The 22,932-nt window shown below is 36.7% G+C and overlaps 1 protein-coding gene across 2 annotated transcripts in view; it reads right to left on the bottom strand.

Moving 5' to 3' along the window:
• Positions 1–18,998, bottom strand: part of BTAF1 (B-TFIID TATA-box binding protein associated factor 1) — a 63,410-nt gene extending 44,412 nt beyond the window's left edge. Inside the window, exons 1-3 of one of the 2 annotated variants that reach the window (XM_034430456.3) lie at positions 18,650–18,998; positions 2,245–2,368; positions 363–477 (exon numbers count right to left, since the gene is read on the bottom strand). In XM_034430456.3, coding sequence (XP_034286347.2) covers positions 363–477; positions 2,245–2,368; positions 18,650–18,663 — 253 coding nt within the window. In that variant the 5' untranslated portion in view covers positions 18,664–18,998. The remainder of the gene's footprint in view (positions 1–362; positions 478–2,244; positions 2,369–18,649) is intronic. The other variant, XM_034430457.3, reaches the window with a different exon arrangement.
• Positions 18,999–22,932: the final 3,934 nt, after the last annotated feature.

The following is a 22,932-nucleotide window of genomic DNA, read 5'->3' as shown; positions in this document are numbered from 1 at the left end:
AATAGAAAGGTACAGAGCATCAGGGGAGCTTAGAGGCGGCTTGGGGGAATAACCTTAGTGATTTGTTTTCTGATAAATGGAGGCTGAAATTAGCCACCTGCATTATGTCAGTCATTCTGTGAGAAAGCATCTATAGTATTTTTTCCATATTCCCAATTTGCCCCAGAGTCAAAAAAACTGTAGATCCTTTATTATTTAGAAGAGAGGAGGTCCCTTGTATTGTGTTCTTCATTAACTTGCAAGCATGTTATATAGTTAAAAAGATGTTACAGGCAAGATCTCGAAAAATTCTTGAAGTTGAAATCCATATGCACACTATATACATATATAAGCAGAATTTTGTATAGCTCTCTTTAAAGCACCTTGCTTTGGCTGTGGAGTTGGATTCCATTCTGGTATATTTTTTACTATGGCTTCCACAGCTTGTCCAGCTGCAATGCGGGAATCCCAGTTTGTACTCCTTAAGTGTACCAATACCTTTAAGAAAATTTTTAAAAAGTTATTTATATTTCTTATCTTAAATGCACTTCATTTAATTCCTAACTAATATTGTGGAATTTCCGAAGAATAAAAAGCTAATAGTTCAATATACAGCAAACCACTTTTAAAAATCTCCCAAAAGTTGGCATTATCCATTTCCCCCCAAAAATAAGACTGGGTCTTATTTTCTTTTGGGCCCCAAAATAAGCACCAGGGCTTATTTTTGGGGGTGTTATTTTTTCCCATGTACGGGAGGCCCACTTCTTCGGCTTGTTCGTGGCACGGCAGGAGGCCGTGTGGCGTGCCAGTGCCACGAGGCGGGGGGGTGGATCTGCCCGTCGCACTGCCTTACCTCAGGGTCCCCACAGCCAGTCCATCCACGCCCCGACACCTGCCTCACCTCATGGCTGCGGTACCAACACACTGCTCGGCCTCCTGCTCCATTGTGGTTGTGAGCAAGCAGAAGAAGTAGGCCAACAGCCACATGGGCTCCGGCTGCACATGGCTGCTGGTGCTGCCATCATGAGAGAGGTGTTGGGGCGTGGATGGACTGGCTGCGGGGGCCCTGAGGTAAGCAGGTGTGGGGCGCATGGGACAGCTTCACCACTCCTCTGCCTTGCCTCACGGCCGTGGCACTGCAAGCAACCAGATGGAATGGGCAGGCGGACAGCTGTGCAGGCTCTTAAGTAGGGCTTATTTTGGGGGCAGGGCTTATATTAGGCACACACAGCTAAAACATGCTAGGTCTTATTTTTGGGGAAACGGGACATCAAAGGCTAGACTGAAAGTATCAATATTGATTACTAAATTTAATAAGACATTTTTCTAATTATTTGATTTGTATGAAAGTCTCTACAGAAACCTAAACATTTTATGATTATCATCAATTATATGGCTTTCTATATCTCATATTATTTTTTTGCCAAAACCCATTTTAATTAATTTAATCTTTTAATGATTTATAGATGGACCACCAAAGAAGAATCACTGTCTTTTAAGAACACTGATAATACTATTGATTAGCAATAGAAATGACTCAAAAATGAAAACACAGTAGCCAATAAAATTTTCTAAGTAAAGTTCAGCACATTCAATACCAGTTTCAAGACAAACATGCATGGTGTCTAAAAAATTATGTCCCCTCCTCAAATGGATGGGGCAGAACATTCTGTATTTTGAGAAACATTTATGGAGAAAATAATGCCATACTATTTGCTTAAACACCTATATGATCCCTTAGTTTTTCTGAATCTAGCTCCCCAACAGACTCTAATCCCACCCATTTTAGAATATAGCCCTCACAAGGCCTAACACAGCTCTCAAGTTACAGAAATTCTGCACTCCTAATAAATAAGGCCAATGTATAAATGTGTAAATACTTTCATTAAAATCTCAATGTGCTCCTCAATGCTTAGAACACTCTTTCAGTGATAGAATGCTATAGAAAATACAATTTGGCCTTTGAGAGGGAGGAATAAATCCAACACTGTTTTTTTCTCTGTTCAATCATGTCCAATTCTCAATGCTACCAGGATAAACTCCTGCAGTTTTCTCAGCAACACGTTTTAAAAGTGTTTTGCCATTGCCTCTTTCCAAGAGCTTAGAGAAAATGACTGGTCCAAGGTCATCCAACTGGCTTTATGTCTAAAATGGGACTAGAACTTACGGTTTCCTGGTTTCTAGCCTGATGATTTAACCACCACATCAAACCAGCTCTCTTAGCATCAACATTATATTGCTTATAATAACATCCAAAGCATTTACCTTAGCCAGGAGATTATTCAATTCATGTGGATGAAGTTTGACAACTTCCCCAAGTTGCTGGGCAGCTGCTTTCCTTGTTACCGGTGTCGTGCCAGTGTCCAGTAAGATAAAGAGGCGATCAAGCCTGACAGAGGGGGCAAGATAAACTCTATAAAATATATATTCTGCCTCATCAATCTTAAAACAAAATACAATCATGTTTAATTAATCTACTACAATTGCCAACCAGAGTTTGAAAGAACTCTGGTTGTTGTTTTTCTTACATTTCATCAAAGTATCGTTTGGAAAGCTTATGAGGAAAAAACTCAACACTATTTCAAGTCAACGGGCATTGTTTTTGTTCCATGTTTAATCATCAAGTGGCGATATACAATAGCGCACACTTTCTATTATTTCATCTCTCTTTCCAATTTATTACACAGAAATAACTTTAGAGAAAATGTTTTATTTGCAATAACGAGATCTAATATCTAAAGTTGATATTGGGACACATGTAATTGACAAGTGCAATTCCCAGTGGGTGATAGTACTTATTGTTAGCTAATCCTTCCATTCTTACTTGCCACTATGGGTAGTTCATTTAGTGACCGTCTGAAGTTACAATGCCACTGAAAAATGCGACTTATGACCCCTTTTCACCCTTGAGATCGTTGCAGCAGCCTCATGGTCATGTAATCAAAATTCAGACCCTTGGCAACTGACTCATATTTATGACCTGGGCTCATGTGATCACCTTTTATGCATTTTTTGTCTTCTATTTACTGTAATGATGCTTGATTTGGGGGTTTTGTTAACATTTTTTTTAAAAAAAAAAGCTGCCCAGCTTTTCCATCTGGAGTTTTTGAACAGCTGGATTCTACAATTAAATACACACAATTCCACCAAGTGTCATCCTCTGAGTATCTGTAATTGTAACATCAAATATAAATGATGTTGTATATGTCTTATTTGCCAACTAAATGCCCAACAAGGGCTCACTATTTACAGATATTATCTGACAGAATCAGACATTAGGATCTCAATAATAAAACTGTTTTTAGGTAGTCCTCAACTTACAACAGTTCGTTTAGTGACCGAAGTTACAACGGCACTGAAAAAAGCAACTTATGACCATTTTTCACACTTATGACCATTGCAGCATCCCCATGGTCATATGATTTACATTCGGACGCTTGGCAACTGACTCACATTTATGATGGTTGCTGTGTCCTGGGGTTATGTGAGTCTTCTGTGACCTTCTGACCGAGCAAAGTCAATGGGGAACCAAATTCACTTAACAACCGTGTTACTAATTTACCCACTGCAGTGATTCACTTAACAAATGTGGTGAGAAAAGTTGTAAAATGGGGCAAAACTCACTTAACAATTTTCTCACTTAGCAACATAAATTTTGGGCTCAATTGTGGTCGTAAATCGAGGACTACATGTACTTCACGACAAAAACATCAAAACACAAAAACGTTTTTGAGAATAGAGCTTTCAATTGAGAACACATTTTATAGAACCTTGTGGGGATAGCCCATAAAGGTGATGCATTTATCTGAATACATTGTTTCTATGTTTCAGCACCCATTTTACCTTTTAGTATTCTTTTGTTATTCTATTTTATCTTACATTATTTTATCCTCCCCTACTTTATGTTTTATCACTTTATTCTATTTTACCGTACCTTACTTGATTACATTTAGCCTTACCTTATTCTATTTTATTCGGCTGACCCTGATTGCTTGTTGAAAAGTTCAACTGACTAAGCAATAAAGGGGCAATCGCTATTACAATTTTCTTGGCAACAGTGTGGAAATACAGGCGGTCCTTGCTTAATAACCATTCATTCAGCAACTGTTCAAACGTATGATGCTCATGGACAAGTGGTACTTAGAGCAAAGTCTGAACTTGTGGCTGTTGCAGAGTTTCCTTGGTCATGTGACTGTGATCTAGACATTTAGCCACTGGCTTACAATCACAATATTGCAGCATCCTGCAGTCACGTGATGACCATTTGTGGTCATTCACTACCAGCTTCCAACAAGCAAAGTCCATGGGGAAGCTGGCAGGAGGTCAAAAATGGGAATTACATGATGTCATGCTTAAAGGCAGCAATTTTACAATGTGCCACTTAACAATGGAAATTCATCCCAATTGCCATCATTGTTCAAGGACTACCTATAATTTCCTGTTGTTACTTTGAGGTGGGTTTATTTATTTATTTTTTAGTTTCCAGTCGGTTACAGGCATGGAATTCTCTGAGTACTGCCCAGCACAATACTAATCAAACTCAAGTCTGTTTAGCTTCTGAACTCAGATGTGTTTAGCCAGGTGCTATTACATGCTGAAGGTCTATGGGATATATTTTATTATTTCACGTATTTCCTTTCTAAAGCTTTCAAGGCAAATTTGGTCTGATCTTTTCAAATAAAAGTTAAATGCATAACTGCAGAGTAGTGTGCCATAAATTGAACCTTTCCAGTATTCTAAGCTTTAGAAGTTAAAAAACTTGAATACTGTTTACCTTTCCCCATTTTTTTCTAGTCTTTTTAACAGGTTGGACTAATGAAAGCTTACATAGAACAAAAATTACATAAGAATTAAAAATTAAACAGCTACTAATCAGGGTGGATTTGATTTAAATCGAGTTGATTTAAATCACAATTTAAATCATGATTTAAATCACTAGTAAAAAGGCTTGATTTAAATCAACTCGATTTAAATCATAATTTTTCAAAAGCAACTGTCATCTCTGCTACTCCTTTGACCCACTGTTGACTCACCCATAGTCCCAGTGTTGCAGAATATATTTTTTTGATTTAAATTGGATTTTTTTTTATTTTTATCGAATTTATTTTAATAAAAAACTTTTAGGGTAAAAATCTATCGTAAGATAGTTTTCTATTTATGATACATAAATAATTTATTGAGCATGAAATGGAGCTTAGTTATTTTTACCCTAAAAGTTTATTAAAATAAATTTGATAAAAATCAAAAAAATCCGATTTAAATCAAAAAAATCCGATTTAAATTTAAAAAATCCAATTTTTTTTATTTTTTTAAAAAAATCATTGATTTTTATCCACCCTGCTACTAATGTTGTTTGTCAGTTTTGAATGTCTGGAATCAATTACCAATGTGATGTAATTTCTGCAGACTAAAAGCTTATTTTAGTTTTGCATTCAACATTCTTTTGCATTTCTTCATACAAAAAGAAATGTAATTACTATAATTACTGTTGTTCTTTCTAATTCTTTAAATTCTTCCTGTGGAATTTATTCACTTTTAAATAGGGAATAAATATTTCCCTTTTTTGGCTCTGACCTGTTTTAAGATTGGGATGGTTTTCAGTAGAAGATGCTCAGTTCCTCTTTGCTACCAAGGCACTTAAAAAGAATCTTACATACATTCCATACATTAACAAGTCATGAATGGAAATGTGAGGTAGGAGTACAGTTTGCTTATTCCAGACAGGAAACAGATTAAACATAACCATAACACAATTACATACTGAAACAGGGGTTGACAATCTATATTTTTTTAACAGACATTTGAGAGCCTATTGCTATTCATATTAATATTATTAAAATACATTGGTCCTTGGTTTTGTATACTACTTATTGCTTCAGTGTTATTGTTAACTTGAAATCTCATTGCATCTATATTATATCTCGTATTCATACATCCACTGTAGTATATTTATAGTAATCCCAATAGAAACTGAAAATATATACTTAAGGACAAATTTCAGACGCACTATCTTTAAATCATGTCATAATAGTTTTTTTGTGGAAAAGTAGGCAAATTAGATACTAAGTTCTTCATAAAAAAAATTCTTGTGGTCACACAAGAAAAAATGTAGAGGAAAAATTAAACCCAGAAACTAGATTCTATGTACTGCTTAAGAGGGTATCATAGAGTGGATACAAATAAAATTAAAAATGTATTACAGAAGTGACAGAAGCATGTGCAATTGAGAATCACATGGTTTTAAAAGATAAGATGTTGAAATATGCATTATTCAAATGTTTACAATAGGCCTATTTTGTCAATCCAAGCCACAATCTCAATGAACAATGAAACGCTGTATTAAACAATAGACCACACAATCACTTTTATTTTAGAGAAGTAATAAAGAGACAGTCATATAGGAGGGAAAACTGTGTATGCTGCCTTGAGCTGCTCAATGAAAGGCAAACAATTAACAAACAAATATTTTAAAAAATTAAATGTTTTAAAAATGCATGCATAAACTATTAGCCCAGAAAAAACAGAAATTCTTCATATGCACTACTGTACATTCTGAAACAAGTGTTTTGGAAGATTTGCACAGCTCTATACTCTATCTATCGTATCACCTGCCAACTGCTTATTATGGGGAACAGTTTGTGCCTGTGTATTATTGGAATAAAGACTTGCTTTTTGGTTACATTTATCAAATGGTTCTTATTTTCCCAATAGTGATCCTTATTTGCTTATATTATAAAAGATGTTTCCATTTAAGTATTATTATAATTTGATTTTCAATGTACAATAAAAGGTCTAAATTTACAAGACCAGAAAAGACTTAAAGGAGCACAAGTAATATTTTGAAGAATTATACACAATCAGTACTAACATGACTTGCAATTCTACCACGGATTTTTGCTTCCCTAAAAGAAATGAAGGAATGCAACAGGAGACAAAACTAAATAGTCCACTGCTTGGATGCTCTAATCACAAATTCTTAAAAAGGATGAATACCATATAGTTTTTTAGCCAGAAGGCTTTTGGTTGAACTTACAGAAACAAACAGTTAAATGTTTCATCTTATTTTAAGCTCCATAAAAGTAATTCTTAAATTACAACAGTAATTAGAACCAGAATTTCCATCGTTAATTGATGCGGTTATAAAGCATGATGTTACGTAATATCACTTAGCGATAGCAACCCTAGGACTCCCAGTTGCTGTCATTAACTGAATCCCACCAGCCATTATACCACAACTGGCTTGGTCCCTTCCAGCCCTGAACTGGGAGTAAAAGGTAAAGGTAAAAGGTGGCCTCCTCTTTAATCCCCACCTATTCCTCCCCCATCTCTGCTCTTTTGGGCATCTTATAAGTCTGCCATCTTTGTTGGATTTGCGGCCTTGTATTCTGCTCATCCAGGACTTGCTGACCCTGCCACTTCTAGCTGACGTCACTTTGGCATCTACCTCCCACTGCTGACAAGGGGTGACAAGCATCCTGAGAATGGAATAGTATTCTGAGAATGACATATGATTATTGGGGAACTGGGCGAGAGGCCTTGGGAAGAAGGCCTGGCACGGTCAGCAGCTGCTTCACACAGGACCAGGCCAGGCACCTATTGTCAGCAGCAGAAGGAAGTTGGTGAAAGTCGAGTGGGAGAGTCAGTGAGAACAGGCTGGCAAGGCCATCAGAGGTGTCAGAGAGCAGGGGGAAAACGCTGACTGAACAAGCAAAGCATTATGTCTTTGCATTGTCATTGCTGGGGTAGTTGGCTGCAGTGCTGAGCTTGGGATGGCACTCCTTAGCCGCAGTGCTGGGATTGCTAGAGAATCCTGTTTGGGTCTATGACAACTCGTCACTGCCAACTTGCCGTGGGACAATCTGCCATTGCCATGGAACAACTCACCCCAGGACAAGAGTTACACTAATATTGAAGAAATAGCAGAATAGAAACATTAAAGAAAGGATGCCAAAAGAGGGACAAATGAAATGTGAATAACAAAATAATAATAATAATAATTTAAATAGAATTGTTGAATTGTCCCGCAACAAGCTGTCCCATGGCGAGTTGGCCATGGCGAGTTGGTTGCGGTGAGTTGTCCCCAGCTGAGACTGCAGAGGCTCCCAGGCCTCTATTTCAATCCCAATGCTACCAACTTCAAGGAATGATGTGCTGCTGTGCAGGGCGACCAAAAGGGAAGAGATGGGGGAAGATTAGTGGTGGAGGAAGTTGAGGTATTCCTGTGGCTGTAAGTGTGGATGGGCAGATACCAGTATTTTGTAGGGGTGCTAAAACAACATACCATTCCTTCAGTGAAGACTAGCCGTACTATAAAAGAGATTTGTACTATACAACAAAAGAATCTTATTAAAATACCATTTGTTAGAGAAATTTATTAATGAAACCGAATGAAAATTAATTTCCCTATTATTATGTAGATATGAACAATTAGCTACCCAAATGTGTTGCCCAAATTTATACTATCAAGCTAAATTTTAAAAATCTAATAGTATGTAGAAAGTATGTTACTTGACTACAGGGCAAAATAAGTAATAGTTAAGTGTGATGTGTCTGTCTATAATAACCTTTGAAAGACTTTTGATCCTGGCAATCACAAACACATGTAAGATTTTATAAAGGCTTGTGAACCACTTAATAAAACAGTAGCATTAATAAAATAGCTTTGAAAAGAATTAAAATCTCTAGAATTTGAACATACTTCAGGAGTTACGTTGTTTGAATTGCAAAATCAATCCCATTTTAAACTGACTTTTTATTCAAGTTCTGTAGTTATGATGCTATTTTAATAACTTAAACAGTTTGCATTAGAAGTAGAACCTAAAAAAGAAGCGATTTATTAATTCCATAGAAATTAGGGTTGTTTTTTTCTTAACATGGTACAAAGCAGACACCAAGACTGCATTTATTTTTCTCACATAAAACTATTCTATTGTACAAAATTTAAGCTCCTATCTTATTCCACTCTTTAACTATGTTTACAACCATTTTTATTCTTGTTTATGAATTTAAATTTCTGTTTATAGTATTATATTTTTTATAATTGTAGCATTGTATTTTCTTATCTCAACTATTTCTTCTTTAAATCTTTCCTTATTATAGTTCCTCTTTCATGTACTACCCTTTCTGATCATATGATTAATATGTTATCCAGCCCAAAAGACCCATAAAACTCATTTTTATTCAAATGGACCATATTTTATTCAAATAGACCATAATTACAACTATTTTATAGTATACATCGATTAACAATTAGCTTTCACAATTTATAAGAATTGTATAACTTGATTTTGTTGATAAATGTTTATAAAGGTTTAAGATTATCAGGAAAAAAAACTTTTCTCTAATTAGACAATTAGACTATTCTAATTGTCCATTACCATGGGTTGAGATATCATCAATATGCTGATGATTCAGCTCTGCATCTCTATATTTGGTGACCCAAGTGATGCTGTCTCTGCCCTCTTGCGATGCCTATAGGCCAGGGGAGGCAAACTGGCGGCGTCATGTCCCGGGTTTAACACCCGTGCTATAGGCTGTAAGGATCTGGATGAAGGACAACAGACTGAACCCTGGCAAGACTAGAGTGGTTTTGGGTACATGGATCTTAGTATTTGTCATCCTTAGTTCTGGATTGTTTTCACTACCTTGTCGGACACAGTTCACAACCTAGGGGTTCTCCTGGACTCATGTCTCCTGCTCAAAGAGCAGATGGCAGACGTCACCCGAAGAGCTTTTGTACAGTTCCAGTTTGTGCACCAGTTGCGATATTTTCTGGATCATGACTTAAGCCCTGGTCATTTCTCACTTGGACTACTGCAATGCATTCCACACGAGGTTACCCCTGAAGCAGGGGTGAAATGCTTCCGGTTCAGACCGGATCGCCTGATCCGGTAGCAATGGCAGTGGGTGGTTTGGAGAACCGGTAGCAAAAATCCCTGCGCCCCCTCTCCCATGCCCAGCTGAGCCGTGCAATCATCAGAGGCTTTTTTTTATTTTTAAAAGCATTTTTTCTACCACCCTTTAAGCCAAAAAAAATGCTTTTAAAAGTAAAAAAAAAAGCCTCTATGATCACGCGGCTCAGCTGGGATTGTCAGAGGCTTTTAAAAGCATTTTTAAAACAACCTCTTGGCCAAAGACTTTGTAGAAAAAATGGTTTTAAAAGTAAAAAAAAAAAAAAGTTGGCCACGCCCACCATCACATTACCCCACCAAGCCACGCCCACAGTAGTAACAAATTTTACATTTCACCATTGCCTTGAAGTCCATTTGGAAGCTTCAACTGGTTCAAAGTGCAGCAGTTGAGATCAGTCTTTGGGGCTGTTAGGACGGCCCACATTATATCTGTGCTCCACAAACTTAATTGGCTATCGACATGCTTCACAGTACAGTTCAAGGTGTTGGTTATGACCTTTAAAGCACTTAATGGCACTTGTCCAGGCTACCTGATGAAGCGACTTGTCCTGCTAGGACAAGCCTGTCCTATTCATGCTGGCAGGGCGGGCCTACTTTGGACCCTATCAGTCAAAAAACTCCAACTCTCAAGATCCAGAAGAAACGCCTTCTCTGTTGCAACACCTGTCCTTTGGAACATCATGCCCTCTAAGGTAAGATCCTTTCCCACCCTCCTATCCTTCTTCAAGAGCCTGGAGACATGGTTCTGTCATTTTGCCTGGGGACCAAATAGGAGAATTACACCCTGGAGGTGGCTGCTGGATTGATGGCCGACTTTACCTCCCCGCCCCCTTGCTCTCTTGCTCTCCAGCCATTCACTTTTCTGGTTATCACACTGATGTATTATTCTCCTTGTGCTCCTTTGTCATCGTTTTACTGTTTTATTATTTTACTTCTGTGCTGTTTACATTCGTTTTATTTTCCTATTATTTGAAGCCATCCAGAGTAGCGCATGTGAGATAAGTGACAAATAAATTTAACAAATAGGATTAATAAATTAGAATTTCCTTAAGTAAATGTATTAATCCAATAATTTTATCAATTTTCCATCTCAGTGCCAATGTAAAAAAATTAAAGAGTTAACAAACTTTTATATAATATACATTCCTTGTTCTTCTGTAGTCTTACAACAAAATTCCTTTTTTCTCATTTCCAGTAATGCCAAGTTGTCGAAATCTTTCTATTTATAACTCTGGCTTACTTTTCAAAACTTTTACTTTGTCAGTATTTGTTTTATTCTTCAGCCAATTGTCCAAAGTTCTTCAATTTTCTTAACTACTTCTTTTGTATCTTGTTTATTCCTGCAAATCCATGTCCTTTTAAAAAACATTCAAACTGTAAGCAAGGGTTATTATCTGCAACAAATCTAGTGAAATGTTCTAGTTAGACTAGCTGTTCTAGTGAACCCTTCTGTCCTTCTCCTAATTTGGCAGTTTTTCTTGTGGTTTCAATTATAAGAAAGTGAAAGTATGTTAATTACAATAGTGAAAATAAATGGATTCCTATTTTTTGTTTTGCTTTTGTCTATCTGAAACACTTTAGTCCCAATTATAGTTAGTCCCATAGATTAGCTTATTTTATCCTTATATTTTGTTAAAAATCTATCAGTTATCTACTGTCCTTAATAATCAGCATTCTCACAAAGATCTCATTATTATAATTATTAGACCTTTATGGGAAGGTTAATCTAATTATTTTTGCTATTTGCAAAGGCATTTTGTACAAAGAAGCTTCTTTAGCTCTGACAGGATAGTGACAATCTTGGATGAGAAACGAAACTTCTTCAAAGAAAAAACAAGAAAGTCCAGTTGCATCCTGAAAAAGCACCTTTGGGAAAGCCACAGAAAAGGATTCCATGTTGGGTGCCAAAGGTATTGATTTTCCTAAAGTCTTGGCCCAATTTTGGATTATAAATGCGATACTTTGGATTATATTGTACGATAAGTACAATATAAATGGAACAATTGCTTCTGAAAAAAGAAAAAACATTTAAAAAAGATGAAACAGGATGTGATTGCTTACAAGACACATGTATTGGGGAGAAAAGATACAAAACATGAGTCACAAAAATCTGAGTGAAGAATTTATTTCAGCAGGAATGAAATAAAACTGAGTTGTTTTGTACATCAATTGAAAACAACTTAATTGATGATCATGGCTGATACGAGGGGGCACAAATTAATCTACAGGGTGCCAAGATTTTGATACTAGGAATTTATACCTCAAATGGAAATAAAACAGCATTTTATAAAGGACTTATGGACAAATCATTGAATTTTTCATATGAAAACTGTTGCCTTCTGGGAGAGTGGAATGGTTTCTCTACAAAAAAATAGACCTTCTGGAAAAACATCAGGATAAACTACAAAAGATTTATTATTTAATGGATAAATTAAGAGCTTTTTGATACGTAGAGATATAAAAATCATGGCTCAAAAGAATGCACTTGTTTTTTTTGAAAAGACAAAGACCTTTTTCAAGAACAGATATGGTTTGGATTTTAAAGATTTTGGCTATTAATGTTTATAAACTCGAGATGCTACCAAAGACTTTTTCAGATCACAATCCAGTGACTTCAACTTTTAAAAAGAAGAATGGATCTTTTAGGTGGAGACTGAATGAGAAGTTATTACAAAAAGAAATGGTAGTGGAGGATTGTAAAAAGAAGTTAAAGGGATTTTTTTGAGAACAATCTCAATAAAGGTACAGAAGAAAGAATGGCTTGGGATGCAGTAAAGATTTTGTAAAAGGATATTTTATACAATGCAACAGTAAATTCAAAAAAAAAAGCAAGATAAAATACAAACGATTTTGTGTGAAATACAAAAAGGAAGAATAATTTAACAATCCCCAGGGATAACAACTATTACTCACCAAAATAAGCTTTTAAAGAGGCCATTATCTACAGTATGTTAATAGTGAGAAAGATGGAAATGAAGATGAACTATGCAAAACAAAGAAAGGTTAAGTTTGCAAATAGGGAAATGGGTGGTATATAAGTTGAAAAAAGGTGGCAACATTAAAGTTACAAGGAAAGTCTGTAATAACAGATAATGCAAATATACAAAATATGTTTCATCAGTATTATACTATATACATAAGTCAAGAAATATTCTTGGAAAAATAGGATGAATACTTGCATAAACAAAATTTATGATTATAGAGAATCAAATTTTGAATGGAGCTATAATAATAAGAGATCTGTGTGAAACTATTTAATAGTGTGAAACAGGAAAGGCACCTGTCCAGATGGCTGCCAGCTTCTTACTATAAATGTTTTGAGAATAAGCTTTTACAACCTTTAAAGCAAATGATGAATATTATTCAACACATTATTGATAGCTGGTGTGTGTGTGTGAGAGCGAGAGGGAGGGAGGGAGAGAGAGAGAGGGAGGGAGGGAGGGAGAGAGAGAGAGGGAGGGAGAGAGAGGGAGAGATGGGGGAGAGAGAGAGAAGATTGTCTTCTGTAAATCCTTATCGCTTACAGGGCACTACATTACAAGTAAGAGTATTCGGAAACTTCAACTGTTGCAGAATGCAGCAGTGCAAGCAGTTGTGTGTGGCTCTAGAATGGCACATGCTCCACCTCTGTTCCACCTGCTACACTGGCTGCCAGTTTGTTTCTAAGTGTAATTCAAGGTGCTAGTTTTGACCTTTAAAGCCCTTCATGGCACTGGACTGCCTCTCCCCGATTACATCAGCCCATCTCATTAAATCAGACAGGGAAAGCATGCTGAGGATAGCATCACAAGGGACTATGTTTGATGGGTACTAGGTGGTGGGTCTTCTCTGCTGTGGCACCTGCTTTATGGGCAATCTCTCACCCAAAACTAGATTAACTCCATCACTGTTGATATTCAGGAAGTCCCTCAAGACTTAGTTACATTATGGAGCTTAGGGGTTCCAGAAAACCAGCAACATTTTAAGCTGACACCCATATTTTGGCTGATGTACATACTATCATATATGTTTGTGATACTGTATACTTCAATATTGTAACTAATGATTATCCATATTTTATGATTATTTTTATAATGACTGCTTTTATATTATTGTTTTATTTCATTGTTAAACACTCCAGTCATTTTCTGGTGACATGGGCAGCCGGCTATACAAATATAATAAAAAAATAAAAAATCTTATGAGATTTAAAAAGAGTCAAGGAAGGATGCCAGCTGTCTCCATTCTTATTTTAGTTCTTGAAGTATTCAATAGAGACATATCAAGAGAATCAAGAGAGTTAAGATTTAAAAAGAAATTTACACATTAAGGGCATTTGCAGATGACCTGATATTAGTTTTGGATGATCCAATAGAGGAAATAGAAACATTAATGGGAAAATTAAAGGACTTTAATTTTTTTAAGGTTTTAAGAATAATAATTGAAAGATGAAATGTTAACAGGTAATATAAAATTAGAAGATTGAATAGAACTGATGGAGAAATTGGTTTTAAGAGTGAAAAAAGTAAAATACTTGAATGTAACTATGATAAATATAAATTGTATGTTATTTATATTTCTAAATAATTATAGAATGAACATAGACTTGTAATATAGAATAAATTTGAGGAGATTTTAAGATGGAAGAAATTAGAACTGTTACAGAGAATCTCTGATAAAAATGAATGTCTTGCCAAGAATGTTTGTTTCAGACAATATCTGTTTTGACAACTGACACACCATTCAAACAATGACAAAAAGCTATATTTAAATTTATATAGCAAGGGAAAAAAACCCAAGAGTTAATTATATTACTAGATACAAAGGAAAGAGGAACACTGGGTTTACCGGATTTGAAACTGTATTTTGCAGCTGGATGAAAGAATGGATGTTGCTGAGAAACAAGAGACTTTGAGTTAGAACGTTATGACCTGAGGTTTGTATGGCATGGATATTTAAGGCACACTAAATTAAAAGCAAAGGGGACTTTAAAATCATTTTATTAGATATGCTATACTGAAAATATGTAATGGATATTAACCCAGATAGTGCCCAAAAACATCTTTGTGGATCTCAGCTCAAGAAGCATATCATAAAAGAGAAACAGCAGACAAAGATGGTTCATGTACTGGGAATGATAGAAAAACCAGCAAGGAGAATTTAAAATTAAATCAAGAAAAGAACTAAAAGCAGAAGGATATTAGTTGTCAATGGTTTTCTCATCAGAAAGATTTAAAATGGATAACAAGACCTATGGTACAAAACAAAGTAAGACAGAATTCAAAGTACAATTGTGTGGTGGTGGTGAATGTGCAATTGCTAAAATGCATAAACTTTTGCTGAAATGTAAAACAGAGGAAGAACGGTTTAAACAATGTATGACAAAATGGACTAAGCATTTTGGTTATAACATACAGATGGATCAATGGGAAAATTTAGGGTTAACAGGATGAAATTTACATTATAATATGATCTTGAAGAATTTTAATTTTTAATCTTAAAGAATTAAAGGCATGCAGAGATCTGGCCCACAGAATCGCCAAGAGTTGGGCATGACTGAATGGATAACATCATCATCATCATCTTAAAGAGAATTTTTTATAAAATGAGGTATATTTCAGAGAACATCTAGAATGTATAAAGGCTTTTTTTTTTTCTTCCTAGCATTTTTCCTACAACTGCAGAGTTTGCTTTTTTGGATCAAATGAACGTTGATCATTTTGGTTATGACAGGAAGTGACCAATGGCTTTTTGTCAAGGTTAAAGTCATGGGCTGAGAGTGACTGAAGTCACCAAGCCGGCTTTCATCCTAAAGGCAGGACTAGAACTCAGTCTCTCCTGATTTCTAGCTGGCACTTTAACAACTATACAAAGCTGGCTCTCTATAAAGGCAGTTCAAATTAATATTGGAAATGTGAAAAATACGGACATTCTATCATGCTTGGTGGATATATAAAAACAAGCTAAAATATTTTTTGAATTTATGAGACTTGTATGCCACCCATCTCGCATTAGGTGACTTACAGACATAAGATGTCTGTATCAATAAATTCAAAAAAAAATTAAAAATCAATAAAGATCTTAAATTTAAAAATTCAACTAAAATTCAAATACATATACTAATACAGAGGATTTTAAAAATCTTCAATTGATGCTAGATCTTTTTCTTTTAGGATAGTTAGAAAGAAGTCACAGAAGATTATTTCAGCATTACTTTGACAAGATTATCATATACACAAAAACTGAGAGATTCAACACTACCTACTATGAAAAAATACTTGATAAAATGACAGAGCTTGATGAGATAAACTGACTTCTTTAGAGAAAAAACAATGTTGACATTTATTGGTGAATGGAAACCTGTTACGAACTTTTTGCATAAAAATGGGAAAAAATGAATTGTTGATTGATTTTACAGGAAGAAGAGAATCATGATATGACTTGAAAGAGGTTGAAATATAATCGTAATGCTGTGAAAAATCAGAAGTCACTTTTTCTTTTCTATTTCTTAGCTTTTCTTACATTTTAGCTGTTTAATTTTGTTACATTAGTTTGTATTAGTTTTAAGTCTTGCTTTTAAAAATTTTAAATACAATCACACATGAAATGTTTGTAAAGGTGTTCAGAATTTTGCACTATGGATTCTCACATTAAAATTTATAATGAAATATTCTGCTTTATTACATATTACATATTATTAAATATTACCATATTTAACACAAGTTGTTACTTTGTAAGAAAGTAGAAGATTGGAACCTTACAGAACTTCAGCCAACCTATTATTATGAAATATTGGGAAAAGGCTTAAGACAAAAATGTGTAATGCAGTCATTCTACCTTGAAAATTATATTCAACAGAACCTGTCCTGGTTTAGTCAACACAAACTTTTAATGAAATATAGTCTCTTTATTTATAACATTGAAAATGCTAAGAACATTTTTTGGTTAACTCAAACCTGCATGCTGTACCCCTAGCCTATCTTAAGTCATCGTTATTTTCACTTTTGGTTATTGAAACAGAAAAGCTTCTGGGCTACTTTCTCCAAATCTGAATGATCCAATGCAAAGAATGCCTTCCCAAGAGGGACTCGAAAGAGCTGTATTTGATAAGTACCTACACCAGATCATGTCTGCAATTGATAGTGGCAACTACACAGTGCAGCCCATCTCAGTGCAGCAGATCTTCCTGTTTTTATGAAAAAGTGAAGACACTAGAAGATTGAATTTAACGAATTTTAATGCCACTCAACTATGAATCTCCTAAAGTTATGTCACTGTAGTAAGCTACAATAACCACATAATAATGCATTTAAAAACAAGAACTCATAATTGTCAATTAATGATCATACAAAAATATAGCATAAGAGGAATTTAAATGGTCAGAAACAAACTTCATTAATTAGCTCTATGAAGGAAAGCTATGAAACAGCCTTATGGTTCAACATAGCTAATCAGAAAAAAAATAATCTTCAAACAGGGCGTTGGTTACTAGAGCATAATTTTTTTAAAGCATGTGTAATCAAGCAGGAGCACATCAATGTTCAGAACAGACTGTAAGTAAATGAGGACCAAGGTCAGAGATTCTACCTGAGATATGATGCTCAACCACTATAACTGTGACAGAACAAAAAATTGGTTTTATATTAGAACCTAAATTGCAACAGTGAAGCTGCCCTACAGTTGACATTTCCTGCTGTTTGGATCCAGGCATATTTTCCAGCTTTATTATCAAAATGAGTCTGGTAGGATATTTTCCAACTAACATGCTTCATTAGAAGGCACAAGCATGTCTGAGCTACAAGCTCTCTTAATCAGATGCAAGGAGTGGCTTAACTGATATCCGTGCTACAAGACTCCCAATTTTTGGCTTTCATAAATGAACACAATTCTCCTCCCTCCATGATCAGCTTCCCCCCCCCATCCTTATTTGCCAGCTAAGGAACCACTCAACTCATATTAAGGAATGTGTCAAAGCAGAAAGCAGTTCAGATTCCCTCTGAACTTAGGTATTTGACAGTCACAACCAGCAAACAAAATGGTATTATGTAAAAATATAGGAAGAGCTGCAGGAGTAACACAAGTAGCAAAAAAAATAATAATAAAAAATCTTCATTTGTAAAAACACTGTTGGCTTGGAAATCTCAAAAAGAGGCATAAGCTAACTGAAACTTCAGCAGCCAAGAGAGAGATGAACCACCAAATTCTGCAGCAGGAAGGATCCCAAGTCAATCCAGTTCAGTTCAACACAACTCGATGAGCCATGGGCAGGGCGAGAGACCGAAAAAGATCATTCTCACACCACCCTCCTGGATTATATTTGGGGAGGAAAACAGATTAGGGCACCCCTAAAATCCGGACCACCGTCGTTTCCCACCGATTTTCACCAAACCAGGATATGGACACACACCAGCAGCTTAAATACAATGACCCCCACCCCCACCCCCGGGCTCGATCATCCCAATTTCAGTCCGCTGTCCTTTTCCCTAGAAAGACACTTTCCAAAGTTAGGATACGGAGACCTTCAAGGGATGCCACGCGGGATGATCCTTCGGGGTTGAAAAAATAAGCGGAGGGCCCCCAAAGCCCGTAAAAAAAAAAAAAAACAATTTCCCCCGGCTTTCCAAGGCGTGAGGAAAGCCGGGCTACCCACAACCCAAACGAGGAGCCTTTCCCCACCCCTCATGAGGCCTGCCCCACTCGTAAGAAAGAAAATCAGGCGCCGAGGGCCCCGACCAACAAGGCCAACTCCCACTCCCCTAAATCCACTACCTGACACCAACCTGGAGACCGCCATAGCCGGAAGGAGATGGAGCTACAGCCCGGCCCGGCAGGGAGAGAGACCCCCGAGGCTCGGCGAAGGAGGAGATGGCAGGACCCCGGCCTGGCCTTAGGAAAGCACGCCGCGGCCCCGCAAGCGAAGGGGCGACTAGAGGCGGCTGTACCTAGCGGCGGCCTGAGGCCCCCTCCCCTCTTCGGGCGCCCTTCCGAGCAGCAGCGACCTACAATACGGGCCGCGCGGATTAAAGCCTCTATTCCTCCATCACCAGGGAGAAGCCCGACGCCTGGTTTTATATGAGCAGCCATCTTGTATTTATTCCCTTCCTCCATGGAAGCCGCTTCCTGATTGGCATGGACGCCAGACCGCAACCAATAGGAGGCGTCGTTTGAAGGAAAGAGCGGGGGCGGGCACACAGAGGGGCTAAATAGGAATCTACCATTAGAGTTCACAAAAGTCCGTTGTGGAGTTGGAAGAAGAAGAGGAGGCGGCGCTTGGCCGCCATTACGGGAGAGGGCAGTACCAAGTGTACAGTTGAATGGAAAGATGAAGTCACGCGGGTTTGTCGGTTTTTCAGCCTCAGAAAAGGAGAAAAGGAATCATTTTTCCGGTCGCGCAGTGCGCATAATTTGTACAATGAAGTGATGAACGCATTAAACCAAGAGGAAAGTAATACCGTAAACACCCCCACCCCCCCCACGAGCCTGTGTAATAGGAAAAACCCTTTTTCGTGAGTTGGGATGGTCAAATACATTTGCCTGCTACAAACTACATCTCCCAGCGTTCATTGCGGCATCGGCTCTTAAGAGTATTTGATTTTTCTTCTGCCCATCCATAAAGGGAAGCGGAGGAAACTGTACGTTGGTTGCTCTTGCGGTAATTCGAGTCTTTTGAAGCCAACTTCTCAAGAAATGTGTCTTGTTTTCGAAAGAAGAAGGGTGGCTCGTTCTATATAGAATAACATATTCTCTGCAATTTTATATAGCAAGCTAACGAGATCTAATTCACAAGAACAAAAAAAAAAAAAAAGTGGACAGCACAGTATAAACCGTGCAATTTAGAAAAGCTTCTGGGCTACTTTCTCCAAATCTGAATGATCCAATGCAAAGAATGCCTTCCAAGAGGGACTCGAAAGAGCTGTATTTGATAAGTACCTGCATCAGATCATGTCTGCATTTGCACAGCCGATCCATGGTTAATCGAATAGGAGTTTACACGAGATAGGGTCCTTGGGTTGCACGTTATGCTGAATTATGTATAAATCTCAGGAATTGGATTTGCAACTGAGCAAAAGGAGCTAACTCATCTGAATTGCAACCAGTACATTGCAGTCATCCATTTGCTGCCATCTGGTAGTCTTTTTGACAGCTCTGATACGCAAAAGCATGGATTTGTTGATAATTCCATGGGTTCATACAGTGCAGTAAGATACAAACTACAATTACTCTTGGATGTACCAATCGGACTGTTAAATTGGCAGTTGGTGCTATTGGGAACTTCCTTGCTTATTTTTCTTGTGCTTCTTTAATGTTCTGTTCCCATGCCTGAAACTCAGTTTTCATACAAATCTATTTTTCTGGGTCATTCACTACTGTAGGCATACTAATACTGTACACAGGAGTTTCAGAAATAGAAAGCAGACAGACTTTATTAGGTAGTCCAGATGTGCATCATTAAAATATTTGACCAAATTTTAAAGAAATAGAATCTAAAGGTTAATGATTAATCATTAAGAAGTTTCTGTAGAGAGTGACTAATGCATTTGCATTCTCATTGCCTGAACCATTAAATATTAAATATTATTATCCTTTGTAAAGTGGGGAATGCCATGGGCTATTCATCATTTTAATGTACATGTAATATTTAAACCTCCAGATGGAAGAAATTTAAACTAGTATAGAAGTTGGCAAAACCCCCATTATTAATTAGAAACCTGTCTTTAATAGTTTAATTCACCACAAACAAAATAGCACTGAAGAAAATCTGTAGTATACTCTTATCATCTTTCCACTTTCCAACTAAAATTTTTAATTTAACCTATTCTGCAAAAAGTTACCATCCTTACCTCTAGTTTGAACTATACTGACTCACTATTGTTTCAAATATTAAACACATACACAATAATATCAACTGTACAATTCACCCATTACACTGTTGGTTATTTATATTTTCCCACAAATGTCAATCGCTCCAACTGGGATGCACAATCATAGAAGAGATTCGGAAAAATAGCAAAAAATATTTTCTTACAATTTGTTATGTGCTAACATTAATTAGCCAAATAATCTTACCACAAAAAGTTTTTAATTAAGATTCCTGATTCATAGTGTCTTGATTTGTCACAGGTGACTACATCTAGTTTGTAGGCATGAATTTTCCAGGTCTGCAGAGAGAGGATAAACCAAAACCCCAGTTAAAGAGAAGCCCATGTGAAGGTGGATGACTGGATAACTATGCTAGTTAATTTAGTTTTGCAATTTATTCATTTGTAAGACTTATAAACTTATGTCAGCCTAAAATCTCTAGGTGATATACAAAATAAACAGTTAATGGTTGCAGTCAAATAATTTAAACTAACCTATGGTTGACCTAATCTAATTTATTTAATTTTCCAGGATTGCATGATTCCTTGAATTATAAACTAGTCTTATGGGTTAGGTTTGTACAACAACTAAAATACCATTTGTGATTCAGCATGTTCTGCAAAAAAAAAAACAAAAAAAAAACAGCCAATGTATTGGATGGATACATTATTATAGGTAGTATGTTCATACAAGACCCTGATCCTTAAAGTAGCTAAACTATTATGTGTTTATCCATGGTAAATGTAAAGGTCTGTCAGTTGTGTCAGACTCTAGGACATGGTGCTCATCTCTGTTTCTTGGCCAAGGAGTCAGCATTGCCCGAAGACAATTTCCATGTTCATATGGCCAGTATGGCTATATGCCAAAGGTGCACGGAATGCTGTTACTTTCCCATAGAAGTGGTACCTATTAGTCTACTCACATTCGTATGCTTTCGAACTGCTAGCTGGACAGGAGCTAGGACAAGTAATTGGAGTTCACCTCCTTGCATGGAGCTTGGGTGTCGAATCCAGGCTCTCAGCTCTCCAACTGACAAGCTCAGGGGTTTTAACCACTGAGCCATGGTACGATGGCCAAAAACAATGGTGGGTTGGCTTAAAACAATCATGCTAAGTTATGAACCAAGATTTACAAACCAGTATGGCTGGGTTTGCCAATGTGAAACCAAACACACATTATGCGTTGTCATAATAAATATACCTTTCATTATGGAGTATAGCATCAAATAACTATGATGAAATTATGGCCTTTTTCTTTTTGGCACTTTTTAAACTTTACCAATAGGAGTTCACATATAATTACAGTGATGAAGAAACAATGCCGTGCCTGCATTGATGCAGTCGCTCAAACTCTGTCCTTTAATTCCCGAGTCCTGATGTGAGATTAGTCACCAAGATCACATGGCAATGTCATGTCCTGTCTCTTGATCTCATCTTCCATCTCCACAGACAAAGTTATCCACTTCCTTTTGGGATTGAAATCACACTCCATTATGCGTTTTCTGACTAGTGGCTACTGCAATGTATTGGATATGATAAGGCAAAAAACCCCACCCTTTTCCCTTGCAAAAGAAAATGAGATTGTTCAGTTTTACCCCTTAGAACTTCCCAGAATGTTTTCTACTGTTTCAGTTCCGCTGTCTCCACACCCCCATTGGAAAATAGAAAAAAGAGCATCCTCCTACCCTTTATATTTCCTAGGAATTCCTGGACTCTATAGATGAGGCCTAGAAACATTCATAGAAAATGGATTACTCACAAGTTTTTTGCCGCACACTAATTTCCCTTTTAATTTAGAAGTTTCTAAATCAAAAATAAAATCAGTTATAGAATGGAAAGTGCTACCTCATACAGAAGTGTCCATAAGCAAGTTGACATCTGTGAATTGAACACATGGCACAGAGAGGATGTTATAAGAAAAACAAGAGCCGCTAATTTTAATTATTCAAACAGAATCAACCCAACCCTATAGCTTGATGTTGCCTTTGTAAACTATATTAAACTGGAATGTTTATTTAATCTATGCTGCAAGTTCACTTCTGTCATTTTATTTTCTCTTTTTGAAAACAACAGCTTTGGGAAAGAGCTGAAGTAGATGGGTAATCTCTGATCCTGTTTATTCAGCAGTCGAGTTTATTTCTTATCTGCCTGATGACAAAGGCATGTTCACTTTTTATCTTTTGTTCACATGGGGCAGATCCGGG

The sequence above is a fragment of the Pantherophis guttatus genome, chromosome 6 (genome assembly GCF_059756535.1).
Source record: "Pantherophis guttatus breed Tessera chromosome 6, ASM5975653v1, whole genome shotgun sequence".
In the NCBI taxonomy this organism is placed as follows: Eukaryota; Metazoa; Chordata; class Lepidosauria; order Squamata; family Colubridae; genus Pantherophis; species Pantherophis guttatus.
The sequence above is the reverse complement of the archived record's forward strand: the minus strand, read 5'-3'. Positions and strand labels throughout refer to the sequence as shown.